The following is a 15,459-nucleotide window of genomic DNA, read 5'->3' on the forward strand; positions in this document are numbered from 1 at the left end:
AAAATTAAAAAAAAAAAATTAGAAAAACCTGAGTAGTATTACAATCATTAAAAAAAAGTTAAATCAGTTAAAAAAAAAAAAAAAACTCCTCTCACATATATACACAAAATTCTCCACACACAGCTGACCTAGGAATAACCAGCTTTACAGAAACTATCCCAAAAGTAGAGGAAATAGTCCCCAACTCATTTCTTGAGACTAACATAATCTGGTCACCAAAACCTAACAAGGACAGTAGGATAGAGGAAAATTACAAACTGGTGTCACATGATCTATAATTCAAAACAATATACAAGTCTAGAAATATAGAAAACTTACAATCATTATTCCAGAAATGCAAGGTTAGTTTACCCTATGAAAAAGTAATAAATATAATTCACCACATTAACAAAGTAAAGGAGAACACGACATGGTCATCTCAATAGATGCAGAAAACACTTTATAGAATCCAACATGCATCCATGATATTTAAAAGGAAAAAAAATACTTTAAAATAGAAATAGAGGGAAACTTCCTTAATCTGATGAATGGTATCTAACAAAACAAAAACAAAAACAAAAAAACAGCTTTGTCTGTGAGATAGAGAACAAAAAAATACCTGCTTCTACCCTTTACATTCAACATTGTACTGGCAGCCCTAGCCAATGCAATAAGGCAAGAAAAATATATGAAATGTGAAAATTGACAAAATTATCATTGCTCACAGATGATATGTAATAGAAAACTCAAAAGAATTTAAAGATAAATTAGAATAACATGAAAATCAGTTACATTTTTATATGCTAGCAACAAACCATCAGCAAATGAAGTTTTAAAAATATCATTTACAGTAGCATCAAAACCCATCAGGTATCTAGGATACATCTAATCAAGGAAATGTAAGACCTTTTCAAGGGAAAATTATAATACTTTCTTGAGAGATATAAAGAAAGGAGGATCTAAATTAATGGACACCAATACCATCTTCATGGTTTGGAAGACTTAAAAAGATATCAATTTTTCTCAAACTGATCACATACAATCAATTCCAATGAAACCCCTACAGGTTTTCTTATGGAGTTTAAATAATTCTAAAATTTATATGGAAATACAAAGGGCCAAGAATAGTCAAGACACTCTTGAAGCATAAAAAGTGGTAGAACTGGCTATACTAAATATAAAAACTTACTGTAAAATGATAATAATTAAATCAGTGTGGTACTGGCATAGAAAAAACAAGAGACAAATGTAACAATAAAAATCCAGAATCAGATTTATACATATCTAAACATTTGATATATAAGAGAGGTAGCACTGCAGATTAATGGAGAAAGATAAGACTTTTCATTAAAGGATGTAGGGACAATCAGGAAGAAGGAAGGAATTAGAGCTCTACCTCAAACCATATACAAAAATCAATTCCAGGGGCACCTGGGTGGCTCAGTCGGTTGGGTATCTGACTTCGGCTCAGGTCATGATCTCACAGCTCGTGAGTTCGAGCCCCGCATCAGGCCCTGTGCTGACGGCTCAGAGCCTGGAGCCCACTTCGGATTCTGTGTGTCTCTCTGTCTCTCCCCCTACCCTGCTCACACTCTGTCTCTCTCTGTCTCTCAAAAATGAATAAATGTTAAAAAAAATTAAAACAAAACAAAAACAAAAATCAATTCCAGGTGGATTAAAGATCTATATGTGAAAGACAAAACTATAAAGCCTCTATAATATAAAACAGTATCTTCATGACTTAAAGATTTTTTTTTCTCAATGTTTATTTATTTATTTTGAGAGAGATCATGAGCAGGGGAGAGGCAGAGAGGGAGGGAGAGAGAAAATCCCAAGCAGGCTCTGTGCTATCAGTGTGAGATCATGACCTGAGCCAAAATCAAGAGTCAGACACTTAACCAACTGAACCACCTAGGTGCCTCTAGGGAAGGATTTATTAAAATAAGTTAGACAGAGGGGTACCTGGGTGGCTCAGTTGGTTAAGGGTCTGACTTTAGCTCAGGTCATGATATCACAGTTCATGGATTCAAACCCTGCATGAGGCTCTGTGCTGACAGCTCAGAGCCTGGAGACTTATTCAGATTCTGTGTCTCCCCCCCTCTCTCTCTGCCCATCCCCACTCACACTCTGTCTCTCAAAAATAAATAAACATTAAAAAAGTATTTAAAAAAAAACAAGATGATAGGTGTACACTGCATATTCTTACCATATAAACATTTTATAAATACAGTATTCTTTTGTAGCTACTCAGTGTCTAATAAAAATAATTATTAAAATAGCAGCTTAAAGGGGGGGGGGACACAAAAAACATACAGTCCAGGTTGTGTGCCTGACAGTTGTGTGCCCCTAACCCACATTGCAGTCTATGTAACTAGTGCCCCCTGGTGCTCCACTCAGGTAAGACTGGCAGCCACGGCTCCACCACTGAAGCCCCAAGTTAAGACAAGATGGAAATTCTTTCCACATTTTAAAGGCCATTCACCAAAACCAACAGCCAATATATATTCTGTTCAACCCTAATGTAGATTTCCATCCCATCAGAAACAAGACCCAGATAATTATTCAACACTGTTTCATTGCGTCAGAGGTTCTAGCCAAAGCAAAATGGCAATTAAACTGACACACTGGCAAATTTGCACCTTGCATCTATTAAAAAGAAAAAAACGCACACAGTTTATTTTTAAAACTGCCAGAGTTCATAACATAGAAAATAAGTTGTTTGGTCTTCTCTATATTAATACTCAGGAATAGAGATGGAAAAAATAACCCATTCACAATACTGATAAATACAGTTATAAAACGCTTAGAAAAATGAGAAAGTTATAGAACTTGTATGAAGAAATTATAAAATCTTATCATAGGATCTAAAGAGTCAAACAAATGAAAAACCAGTTTTTATCCTCTGGGGATATTTAATTAAGGTCATAAAAATGTCAGCCTTCTCGTAACTTACATCTAAATTTAATACAGTTATAATTTAAATCGAATGGAACTTTTTCTTTGGCAAGGATGGGAAAAATTGGGTAACATGATTTTAAATTTCACTTAACAGAATGAATTCTAAGAATAGCCGGAAAAGTCTTTTTAAAAGGTTGGGGGGTAGGGGAGAGACTGATCCATCTAGATGTTGATGATGCTCAAATTTCTAGTTTCAGCTAGGACCTCACCTCTCACACCAGAACCACCTGTCCAACAGGATGTCTTCACTGACATGTCTAAGGGGCATCTCAAGCCCATCTAATAGTGGAATATAAATAATGACCAAGATGGTTCACTTAATGGGGCAAGCATAGTGAATTTCCATTTGGAAAAAGTAGCAAAGCTTGACTCTTGCCTTACTGCTTAAACTAAAATGTATCCCACAGGGAGCAGACATTGACAAAAAAATTTTTTTTAGTATTTCAACAAAGAGTAAGAGAACGTTTGAGGGATGGCGATGGAGGGAAGAGGAAAGGTTTTCCTAAGCATGATAGGAAACCCCAAAACCTAAAAATGTTTACCTTCCAAGTAACAGTCTTCTACCAAGCTAAGACAAACCAGTAGAAAATGGGCCAAGGTTGTGAAGTGCAAGAGGTCTCAGGTCCTGGGAGAGGCCAACAGGCTGGCAAGTAGGCTGGACCTTCAAGGAAAATTACCTGGAAATGGCTATTTTAAGACGTAAAACATGCAGCTTCCTTTCCAGGTCCTCCGTCTTGCAGATATAAAACCACCACACCACAAAGTCATCTATGCAAAAAATGCTTTCTGCAGTGGCTTTAAAAAGTTAAAGAAACAACCAGGGAAAATTTTTTTATCTACTCTCGGGCTTAATATGCAGGCGCCAGAATTTAAAAAAATAAATTAAATAACCACTTTTCTGCTTGGGTTGTGGGCAGGCCATTGGATCCCCAAGGCCTTTCCCCCATGCCCTAGGATATGAAACCCCTGGGGACGATACCTCCCACCCTGTTTGCCCCCAGTTTGGATACTTGCGGTGGTGCCGCGAGGTCCCCACATCTCGACCCTGAGACCAGCCTCGAACATCTGCGTAAGGTCACAACGCTTCCTCCACGCCCCCCGCCCCCCACCGAGCGCCTCCGGGCTCCAACCCCATAGGCAGGCTCATTTTGTCTCAGACGGGTGCACAGGCGCAGCCGCACGTGCTGGACAGCTGCATCACGCAGGCACTGTTACGTGCCAGCCTCGAGGGTCTGGAGAACAGGCGAAGGGGCGCCCTCGACGGACCACAATCGTTGGCGGGTTGGAAGGCCGGCGCTTGTTTGGGACTGCGGCTGGGTCCCGGCCGCGTCTTCTGGACAAGGTTAAGAATTTGCAGCCAGTTCTGCAGCCTGCTCTCCAGCCCATGTTGTATTGTGATAGAGGATTTAGAGGAAAAAACGCTTTCCCTCTAACAAATAGGGGTTCTCTTCCCACCACAGGGCCCCAAACCCGGTTAGTGGCAGACTGTCTTAAATGGGGGCATTAGGGAGGGGAGTGAGAGCCCAGAGCTTCACTAGAGGAAAACATAAATGTAAAGGGAAGGAAAGTAAATTTAAAGTGGTGGATTAGAGCTGGTCACAGCTTTCTTGGAAAGGAGGTGGACCCACCAAGTCTCATGGAAGCATCTCAGCCGAGTCCAAAGAGCAAAGGGGAAAGGATAGGTCTGTCAGACCCATCTATCAAGTGGTCTAAGTTTGCCCCAGTGGTGTGAGGCCTTGGCTGGCAGCTACCCAGAATATCAGAGCGCCAGAACATACCATACGAAACCTGAAGGGCAGGCCCAAAGGAGGCTGGATGGAAGCCCTGCCCCTCCTCACCCTTAGGATATACTGAAACAGGCCAAATGGTTTAGGCCATGAGGATAGCTATGGGTTAGGGGCACTCAGTAAGCAGTGGAATGCCTAGAGGTAGGTAGCAGGTAGGGACCAGTGAATCTTGGACACAAAAATTCGGGGTCAGGGCAACAAGGGCTTTGGACCCCCATTCTAACTTCAGTCAGACCAGCACCAGATTAGTGGCTATCTATAATGTGCCTCTGAATAACTTTCAGGTAGAGAACTAGCCTTGAGGCTAAATAAGCCAGGATGGGCAGTGATTTGTCTCAGGCCTTGTGAGCTGGTAGAATTTCTACAGGATCCACCAGGAGCCCTAATTAGGCCTGGCACATTGCCAAGTTTCCAAATGAAAAAGGCCACAGACTGATCAATATTTTGGCTCATTGCTGAGTGAGATGTGCCTTGCCAGGCCCTTCCTCTGCCCAGTCTTTTTCTTGCTCACTGGAGGATGACCCTATTTGTGCTGAGAACAGGCAGAGAATAGTCTGCAGCCTCAAACAGGGCAGCAGAGAAAGCATGTTCCTTGGAGCTCTTGCCTTTCATAACCAAGCTGGCCATTGACCCATTCAGGGAAACAAAAGCAATGTGATCATCCAAAGAAAGCTTCCATCTCCAAAAAAGGCCAGAACCCTCCAGTGGAATTCTGAGGGATGTTTCAGGCACCTTGGTGACCACCCAGCAACAGGTCCCTTACAGTCTGGCCCAGCTAGAGAACCACCTTCCAACAGGGACAAATACTGAAGAAGCACTGCCCACTCCAGTCAAGACTTGTAGAATACAAGAGTACATAGAATATGTAAATGGCAAAGAAATTTGAGCTTTCTCAGTCTTATCACTAATTGACCCTTAGAGCTATGAACTCTTGGCTACCACTGCTTGAACCACATCTGAAAAGTGGTCATGTAGACATGGGGGAACTGGACCCAACAAGAACAGCCAAAAAATAGTATTACTCAGATAGATATAAAAAAGTTTTTCTCAACCTATTAACTCATGCCTTCCTTGAGTAAACAAACATATCAAACCCTTGTCCTGACCTAGTAATACTATTAGTAGGTAATATGGTATTGATCCTAAAGTGGGGGGTTTTAATCCTAAATCCATGGGACACTTAGGGTGTGAAGGGATCATACAAGGTGAACCTTTTCCTGAGGACTTCACTCCTTGGTTTTTCATCTTTTTTTTGTAAGCTCTTTTGTAGAGTCCCTAACCCAGATTCAGAACTACAGCCCTGCATCAGAGACACAACTGACCAATGAAGATGCTCAATCTTAAATTAGTTCAAATCAATTCAAAAATACCTCATTTTTCACCTTTCACATTAGGACAGGATGCAAGAGACTGCATACTGATAAGTATAGGAATACACTGTTGGTAGGAGTTAAAACTGGGGGTTTTTCTGGACTGTATCTTAATATTTTTAATATTAATATCTACCATTTGACACAGCCACTTCTCTTTGGAATTTACCATGCATACATACGGATCTGAATTAATGAACACACACACACACACACTCATCATACCATTTTCCATAAATGTTAACCCAAATGTTTGTAAGTAGAAGACTCTTAAATGACAGTACATCCAAGACAATGAAGTGCTATGAGGTTGTTCTAAAGAAAAAAGACCCATATGGGCTATTCTGAAACAGGTTCCAAGATACATTGAGTGGGAAACAGGCAGAAACAGAACAGAGTGGATGTATATTTGTACGCTCAGCATGAATATTCTTTTCAGGGATCAAGGGTGAAAGGGAGCCTTGCTTTTCATAGTGTAGCATTTTGTACTGTTTGAAATTTTTGTACTATTTGAAATTTTACTGTATGCATGTGTCACTTAAAGTCCCCATCGCTCCCATTCCTTAAAAACAGTGATGCTGTACATTCACCTTTTTGCAGCTGTGTGCTATGGACTTTTCCTGCCACAGATCATCCAGCCCACACCCTCCTCCCAAGTCCTCAGACAATCCTAAGCAGGTCCTATGACAGGAAAGGGGAGAGACACTGCATTTTATCTTCCCACCCAGAATGACAGGAGCTCCGTCTGGGAAACAGGCTGCATTCAGTACAGCTGTGATTGGATATAAACACCAAAGTGGATGTGGAGGGGGTGGGGTGTGCCTGGGTGGCTTAGTCAGTTGAGCAGCTTGCATATCCAACTCCAGATTTTGGCTCAGGTCACGATCACAGGGTCATGGGATCGAGTCCTATGTCTGCTTGATCCTTTCTCATTTTCCCTCTGCCCCTCTCCCCTGCTTGTGCTAAAATTAAAAAAAAAAAAAAAAAAAGCAAAGCGCATACATTGAGAATTTCACGCTAAAATGTTTAAGAAATTCAGCATTTCTGTTTCTGTGGATGTTAAGGAGGGTGAAGACAGAAAAAGGAAGATGGTGATGAGGAAGAATGTGAAGACAGTTTACAGCCATAGTAGCAGAAAGAATGAAGAGGAAATAAGGTGCTGAATTTTACTAAGAGAAGAAAACAGACTGAGTTCAGGAGTCTCACCAAGTTTTATAGTATTGCATTTTGATTACAGGTGTGTAAATAAAAAACTTGGGTATTATCTATTATCCTATGGTAAAAATGCAGAACCAACTTCCTTTTAGATTAAAACAGTAGGTTTGGGGACAAAAATGAACCACATGCTGCCTGGGATGATGAGAGAGAACTGGATGGGAGAGGAATCACCAGCTCAACAAACCCCAAGATTCAGAGAATCTTCCGGAAGAAGAGGCCAGGTTCTGAGTGGTATTTCCCTAAATAACCCTCCCCCCAGGGATGTGGTTTGGGGAAGCCTCAAACCCACAAGTTGCAGGTGCTTCTGGGCCCACACACAAATGGGTAAAGACTTCCCTCACCAGTGCCCCCCAGTTTTCTGCAGACTCCACAGAGCGGCATGTGGGCCACTGTTGACCTGGGATAGGTAGATGCCAGAAACACACCAAGAAAGGTTTGAATCACAGACCAGTGGTACCAAGTCATAGTTCTCGTGCCTCTAGAAAACACAAAGTCCCCAGATAAAGAGAGGACAGAAGAGAGTTGGAGGAAATCAAACCAAAATTTTTCCAATGACCACTAAAGAGAAACTCAGCAACTCTTGCCTTTGTCTTTGACCCTGAGAAGTTGCCTGAGGGACACAGCTGTGTGAGGCCCTGACTAGAAGGGAGGGAAGGCATGGTGTGTTTCCTGAAGAGCTGCCTCTGGAGTCCCTGTGGCTCAGTGACCCCCTCTCCTGTCTGGCCCAGAGCAGGGACTGGTGGGGCCAGGTACAGGGGAAAACAGTAAAAGCAGCAGCAGCAGGTTCTCCAGATTAGCCAGCACCATCTAAGGCAGCATGCTTTCTCCGGACTCTGCCAAACCCACAGATGGAGGTCACCACCAAATCAGCACCAGGGGTTCTGTCACAGGGGGCTTTCTCAAAAAGAATCCTTTGGAATTCAAACATTCATTCAGTGTGCAACCCACCAGAGTCAGATCTGTCTACTACTCAACCTGGACTCAAATTTTTGCGGTGGGATATGTCACTGTCCACAGTTAACTGAAGAAATCACTGCCACAGGGAGAACTTGAGTGGTAGATGGGGAGGGTGAATGGGAGGCTCTTTCTTCCCCAAGCTGTCTGGACAATGCCACAGCCATAATGACTGACAGCAGGATGGGCCGACATTCATGTCCCTGACCTGAGACAGGACCTGCTCAGTGCTGTTTCTCTATCCTGACCCACTACCCCCAGAGGTCTTCCAGATTAGAGCCCCCAGAAGAAGCACCACTCTGGAGGGTCCTTCCGCCCCCCCACCCCACAGATCCCAACACTGTTCATCTTCTAGGAGAGACCAGCCCTGCCCCTGAAGCCTCTCCGACTTCCAGGTGGCACTGGATTTACCACATCTTGAGAAGCCAGGAGCCAAGAGAAGGAGTTTGGCATCCCAGTTCTCTGTTCTTTGCCCAACAGTTACCAAAAAAAATGTATGGTCTCACAGCAGGTGCAGCATCTTATTTCTTTTAAAAAATAAATATTTATAAACTTAGGGAGGAAGATTCAAAGAATCAGAGTATTTTTCCCTCCAAAAGCACAAATGTTTCATGTGAATCAAACCAAGGTAAGTCCACCAACCCAAGAACAAAACACCACCCCCCGAGGGCTCTGCCTTGAAGGGCAGAGGAGCTGGTTTTTGGCTCCGAGCCCTTCAGTCCCCCTTGGTGATCAGGTCCTCGATGTAGGCATCCAGCTCATCATCTGTGTTGATGTCTATGTCCTGGAACAGAAGGGAGCAGTCAGCTGGGGGCCTGAAAGCGGTGAGGGGGCCCACCACCTCCCCATCCTTCTTGCAGCCCATGGAGCCTGAGCCCAGAGTCCCCTCCCCTTCCCCCTCCGCCCTGTCAGGCCTATCCCATCTTGGTCATTCTCCCCCCTCCCCATCCTCTATGCACAGATGACGCCCAGATTTCTTGCTACTTCCCTGCCTCTACCCCAGGTTTCTGGTTGCCTTAGATGTGTTGCAGGCTTCTAAGAATCAGTACATTCAAAACAGGCCAAATGCACCGACCCACCCCAGGTTGCATCCATCTCAGTACAGGCTACCACCTTCCCTCACCTAGGGACTCAAGACAAACCGAAGAATCACCCGTTTCCTTTTTCCCTCAGATATTACGAATCTGTGTTTCTCACTGTCACCATCCAAGAATCAGGCCACCAAAATCTCTCACCCAAGTCCTGGGTTCTAACCTCCACCCCACTCCAGGCCTTCCTACAACCAACAGAGTAAATGTCGTGGGTTGCAAACTGGATTGTGCCACAATCCTCCAGGGACATCCCACCTTGTACAAGCCCTGCCTCTTCTCCTATGGCCCACAACTCCCTGCCCTGGGCCTCAGGTCCTACTCTTACATCTGCCTAAAGCACTCACACAGCCAATCTTGTATTACTGATTCTACTCTCAGCTCAAATATTAATACCCCTTTCTCAGGCCATCCCTGAACACCCTAGTAAAGTGGCCTCCCTGTTTTTCTTCTCTTGTATTTACTTCACAGGACTTCTCATAATCAATATTCTGTGTCCTTTACCACTGTTGGGCCATGAGGATAGGAACCTTATCTTGCCTATCTGGTTCACCCGGTATCCACAAGAGAGACACAGAGCCATGTCCTCAGTTTTCACTGCCTGGATGAAGGACTGAGACCCTCTAGGGGTATTCCCCACTTCTAGGCAACCCAATCCCATCTGGGCGTCATCTGGAACAGTGAGAACATCTTTGTTTCATGGCGTGGAGGATTTTCAAACCAGGCTATAAATCAGAAGATCTAAACAAGGGCAAAAATCTGATACCGTGGGTCTGGCTGGGATGAGGCCCAGGCAGCCGCACCACCTCCAGCCCTCTTGGTCAGGATGCTGTGCAGCCAGGGTTGAAACCACAGATTCCTGTGAGTGGGGAGAAGGGAGCAGGAGGTGCCCAGGCCCCCCTCCCTGAGACACCAGGTGGTCCAGCTGCAATGAGAGGGCTGCCTGGCTCACCTCCTGCACCTTTTGCAGGAGCGCCACGATGTTGGTCCTCAGCTTCTGCAACTTCTCCTCTGTCTCTCGGAGCTTTCTCTCAGAAGTGCGCAGGCTCTCCTCAGAGGCCTTGGCCCGTGAGTCAGCACGGCTCTGGTAGGAATGGCACAGATTCTGGAGCCCCACTTCATACTGCTTGAAGTACTCTTTCTGTAGGGAAGAAACCCAGAGAGTGAGTGCATGGGCTTACAGGGGTCCCCAGGGCCCCTCTAGATAGGCACTAGTATCCCCAACTAGCTCAGCACAAGGATGTGTGAAGGGATATCCATATAAGGGACAAGTGGGCTCTTTAGTTCCAGAGTGGAAGACCCGATGCCCATCTCGTGGGGCTGCCATGAGGATGGAGATGAGATTACTCATGTGAAGCACTCAGCAAAATGCCTTGGCAGACAGCAAGCCGTCAGGAAATGTGAGGCAAGATTCTTCCACTCCAGTTAGGACAAAAAAGATGAGTCTCCCTCCCAGCTCAATCACATCTAACTTCACCACAGCCCTTTCAGCAGTCCATTCCAAGTCACATCCCACAATGTCAGAACCAAAAATCCTGTTCCAGAAACATTTATCAAGCACCCACCAATAGCAGATACCTCAGATTTGTATAATATATAAGCAGGATCAGAGCTTTTACTATCTTTCCTGAGTACCTGAAACTTCCAAAGTGTGGGGAAATGATGTTAACTAGCAGTTTCTCTAGACATGAGGCTTTTCAAACTTTTAAAAGGTAGCAGAAAACTTGCTTCAAAAGCAATGTTACATGGAATCTCATTAAAAAATTTGAGCAGGAGCTCTTTACGTTTATTTTTAAAATTCAAATTTATAACATAATTTACTCATAAGTCACCAATGAGAACGATAAAACCATTTTGATAAAAATGAGTGGTCCTGACTGACCATTGCGGTAATATCAACTCCTGCATTTACATGCTTCTATGTACGAGCTATATGGCATTTAGCAGTTCCTTACTGCTGTTTTTAAACACTATTTTGCTACAAGTACTTACCTTACAATTTTAGAATATTATCCTATTAAACCAAAATGGCAAGAGAAATTTCAAGTTCTGTGTAGAAAATAATTACCTTGGCAGCACAAATTAAGTGTTCAAGCAGGCTCCAAAGTATTAAAACTTTAATTGTATGATGTTTTGAGCCCATGATCTGTGTTCGTTTATCTCTTTAACTTTCTATCACAGATTTGCATGGTTATATTATTTTAAACATATATATTCATATATTCATATATATTCATATTCATATATATTCATATATATGAATCTAACATTTGCAAGACCTTCTGATGGCTTTATGGAACTCCTAGTCCAGCATGAAGGGAAAAAGGATGATCTTTTACAGACAGACAAGAACATAATGACCATTAGACTGTTTTGTCCGTGACATTAAAAAAAATCAGTTTGACTTATTTTACACATTCTGGTCAGCAGACTATAAAGTTGATGCCTTGGTGGTATACCTCCTTTTACAAGCATTGCTCAGATGCTTCTGGCTGTGTTTATGGTCTGAGCAGCAGAGATCCCACTGCACCCAGAGTTTGCTCTGAGTCTGGCAACAACCTTAAGCCAAAAGCAACAAATCTGACTGACAGGATGCCAGGCCATCCTAGCCAGCCTATCAGCGTTTTTTTTCCTGGAACTTTCAGACAGCACCTGCAGCCTCAACAAGGTCAAGAGTTGAGGTACGGAGCTTTCTGGGAAGCTGCCATGAGCTCTGCCATCCTCTAGCTTCCTTAGCTTGCACCTGCCTTCTCATCTCACAGGGAAGCAAGGCAGCACTGGGAGAAGGGCAAGACCCTTGTCCTAAAGAAGCACCTGGAGTCAAATCTGGGCTCTATTACAACAGACTCTACCTCTCTGAGCCTGTTTCTTCAACTCCTAACCTGTCTAATGGAGGTTAAAATCCCCATCTCTTTCCTCAAGCACATACCTGCCACATGTGGGCCTGACATCTTGAACATACTAGCCCTGCAGTTTTGATTCTAGTTCTATTTTCTAGAAACTCCTCCCTGAAAACTTAAACTATTCCAACCATAAAGTTATCTATCCCATTTGATGTAGACAACTCACAGATCCCATCTGCAGCCCTGGCCTTCCTGCCCCTCCAAGTTGAGAACTTGGACTGAGAGTCCCCAGTCTCCACCTGCCCAATGGACATCACCAGAACTGTAGGTGCCGGTGCTTCCAGCCCAACACAAATCACAATTCATCACCTCTCTTAACCTCACCCTCTGTTTTCTCTCCAGTTAATAGCTTTGTCGTCATTTCCCACAGGCCTGAGACACAGGGAAGCATGTGGCCTCTGCCTCCTCCCCCATCACTTGCTTGCTGTCAACAACTTCTGACACAGACCTTTTACTGGCCAGTCCACTTTCACCACTCTTGTTCCTGTTCCCGTTCCCTCATCTCTGACCTTTCACGACTGGACCTGCCCCCTTGCCCTTGCATCTTCCATCCACCCAAACAATCTGCCACCAGAGGTATCCTCTTAGGACAGGGTCAGTAAACTAGAGCCCCAGGCCAAATCAGCTGCCTATTTTTATAAATAAAGCTTTACTGAAGCACAACCACATCCATTCCTTAAAAATAATCTGCAGCTTTCACGCTCTAATAGTAGAATAGTCGCCACAGAGACTCTAAGACCCACAAAGCTGAAAATATTTGCTAACTGGCCCTCTACAGAAAAATTTTTTGACCCCTCCCCTAGACCAGGTTCAGACTAACAACACACCCAAGCTCCAAACTTTTGCTGGCCCTCCACTTCACACAAGGTTTAAACTACTATAGCTAAGATCAGACACTCAAGACACACCATAACTTGGCTCTCAGGCCCTCTTCTTCCCTAAATGCTCACCACATGCCTGCTGCCTTGACTTGGGAACTTTCATTCCTCTGACACCTCACTCACAAAAGTTCCCCTGCCTCAAACCTTGCCCATCACTGACACAGGCACTTGCAGAAATCCACATCTTCTTCAGGCTGCTGCTCTCTCCTTCCCCAAGGCTGCCACAGGCCAACTACCTGCTTCCACAGCACTGACTGCTCTCATTGATCTCTTGTCCAGCTACCTGGTAAAAACTCAGTCTCTACTAAATCTTTAGTCCCCTGCAGGCAGCACTCTCTTTTGTTGCTCATTAAAAGGTCCAGCAGAGGGCCTGTGACACAACAGCATACCACCACCCAGTGCTTGCTTCCACACATCTCTACCTCCCTCTAAGAGTCAACTTTTAGGCACTTTGAACCTAAGTTCTTCACTATTGCTTGGGACAAGTTTACTCCATCTGCCAGGATAGAGGAAGAAGGACATATTCATTGCAAAATGTGAAACTAGGCTTCTATCCATGAGGATTCAGCCCCAGCATCTTATGGTAGGGTGTGGTCGGCTTCTGCACACCACAATCATATCCAGCTAAGCTACTTCTTTTTCTACAGTAAGTCTCCTATTCCTTTTAGCAAAAAAAAAAAAAAAAGGGGGGGGGTACTGGCTGGGGGGTGGGAACACAGCTGAGAGCTTGTAATCACAAGCACAAAGGGGCAGGGGCATGTGCAGTTAAAAAAAAAAAAACACCCCAAAGATTAGGCCAGACTCACCAGAGGAAATGATATTAGCTCATCTGAATTCATAACACTCAGCTCCTTCTTGGAGATGGGGAAACTTGGAGGCAGGAAGTACCGTAAACAATTCCTAAAAAAAGAAGGTGGGGACAGGAATTCAGAACAGCAAGAACAAGGTGGAGAGCCACTGCTAGCCCGAGTGGGAAAACACACGCACCGGAGGATCTGCACGAGCAGGTCAATGGTCTCGTGGTTAGTGCTGGGGGCGGTGGTGTCAGGCTCTATGCGGATGCAGTCAGAAGTGGAGGGCTCTGCCATGGCTACAGCCTGCTGGGCCACCACCACCTCCTCTTCCTCCTCCTCTTCCTCCTCCTCCCCACCCTCCTGCTGAGTGTCAGGGCTCTGGTACTCCGGAGAAGGAGGTTTCATCAGCCGCACATCCTCACTGCCTTTCTCCACCCTAGGAGGCACACAGCATTTATTATGTGTGTCCCAGACTCCCAGGATGGGCTGTCTGCAGGGAAGCTAGGGACACACCCACCCCCCCACCTGGCCAATTTTGTCAGCCTCTGGAAAGGGGCATTACCAGCGGTCTCTCGGAGTGGTGTCTGTGGGCACGTAGTCAAACTTCACCTTCCACCGCACCACATGCTTGCCCACCTCCACAGCTGTGACACGGCCCGTGTACCACTCCCTGTTCACACGCACCTCCACGTGCAACCCTTTATCTGAGACAATGAGGATGGAGTGAGTGTCAGAAAACTATAGACTCCCCCACTCAGCCAGGGTCACCTTGACAGAGGCAGCCCCAGGATTTGCAGGGACAAGAATCCCCTAGATGCTTGCCCTGCACTTTTCCAGGAACATGCAGCCCAGCCACCCTAGTCTCCTTCCCCATCTACCATGAAGGTACCAAAGAGCAGCAGGATGAGTGACTGCTAGAGGTGCAAGCCAAGAAATTTGTGCTAAAAATACACATAAGGGTGTGTTCTCTTCAGACTTCTTCTTGGGATCAGACTTGGAATGATTGCTGCACAAAAGCTCAGAGCCAGGAAAGCCTCCAAGAGTCTTTAAGATAAGCTGTTGCTGGCCAAGGGGTCCGAATACCCCCTTCCCCCACAGGCTGCCAGGAACCTCCCCAAACTCACCTTTCTGAGCCCTCTTAAGGTCAGCTGGATCCTCTTCCCCAGCACTGTCCGAGAGCTGCAAGAACAGTCTGTTAGAGGCATCCCCAATGTCCCTGAAGAGCAGATTTTTGCATGATTGGCCACCCAGGGTCATCAGCTATCACTTCATACTGCATTATATGGCTGTTTAAATCTCCATGCCTCACCAAGAGCTGTTCTCTAAATCATCTACCTTGTATAAACAAGATAACACACAAAGGACAGAAAATCACAGACACAGGGAAGCAAAGGGTTTCAAGTCTTCCTCATCTGTATGTGATCTCCAGCCTGTGATTAGAGCCAGAAGCCAGTCTCACTCAGAAGCCTACCTGACACCATGTTTCTAAATCATCTGCATAACTAAGAGTCCTACAGAGATGAACTG

General features: G+C 44.7%; 1 protein-coding gene across 4 annotated transcripts in view; it reads right to left on the reverse strand.

Annotated features, from left to right (window-relative positions):
* Positions 1–8,778: 8,778 nt before the first annotated feature.
* Positions 8,779–15,459, reverse strand: part of MORC2 (MORC family CW-type zinc finger 2) — a 40,586-nt gene continuing 33,905 nt past the window's right edge. Inside the window, exons 21-27 of one of the 4 annotated variants that reach the window (XM_030335664.1) lie at positions 15,057–15,111; positions 14,495–14,636; positions 14,126–14,368; positions 13,945–14,038; positions 10,307–10,495; positions 10,121–10,183; positions 8,779–9,050 (exon numbers count right to left, since the gene is read on the reverse strand). In XM_030335664.1, the coding sequence (XP_030191524.1) occupies positions 8,982–9,050; positions 10,121–10,183; positions 10,307–10,495; positions 13,945–14,038; positions 14,126–14,368; positions 14,495–14,636; positions 15,057–15,111 (855 nt within the window). In that variant the 3' untranslated portion in view covers positions 8,779–8,981. Of the gene's footprint in view, positions 9,051–10,120; positions 10,214–10,306; positions 10,496–13,944; positions 14,039–14,125; positions 14,369–14,494; positions 14,637–15,056; positions 15,112–15,459 lie in introns of all 4 variants that reach the window. The other 3 variants (XM_030335663.1, XM_030335667.1, XM_030335666.1) reach the window with 3 other exon arrangements.

Source organism: Lynx canadensis, chromosome D3 (genome assembly GCF_007474595.2).
Source record: "Lynx canadensis isolate LIC74 chromosome D3, mLynCan4.pri.v2, whole genome shotgun sequence".
In the NCBI taxonomy this organism is placed as follows: Eukaryota; Metazoa; Chordata; class Mammalia; order Carnivora; family Felidae; genus Lynx; species Lynx canadensis.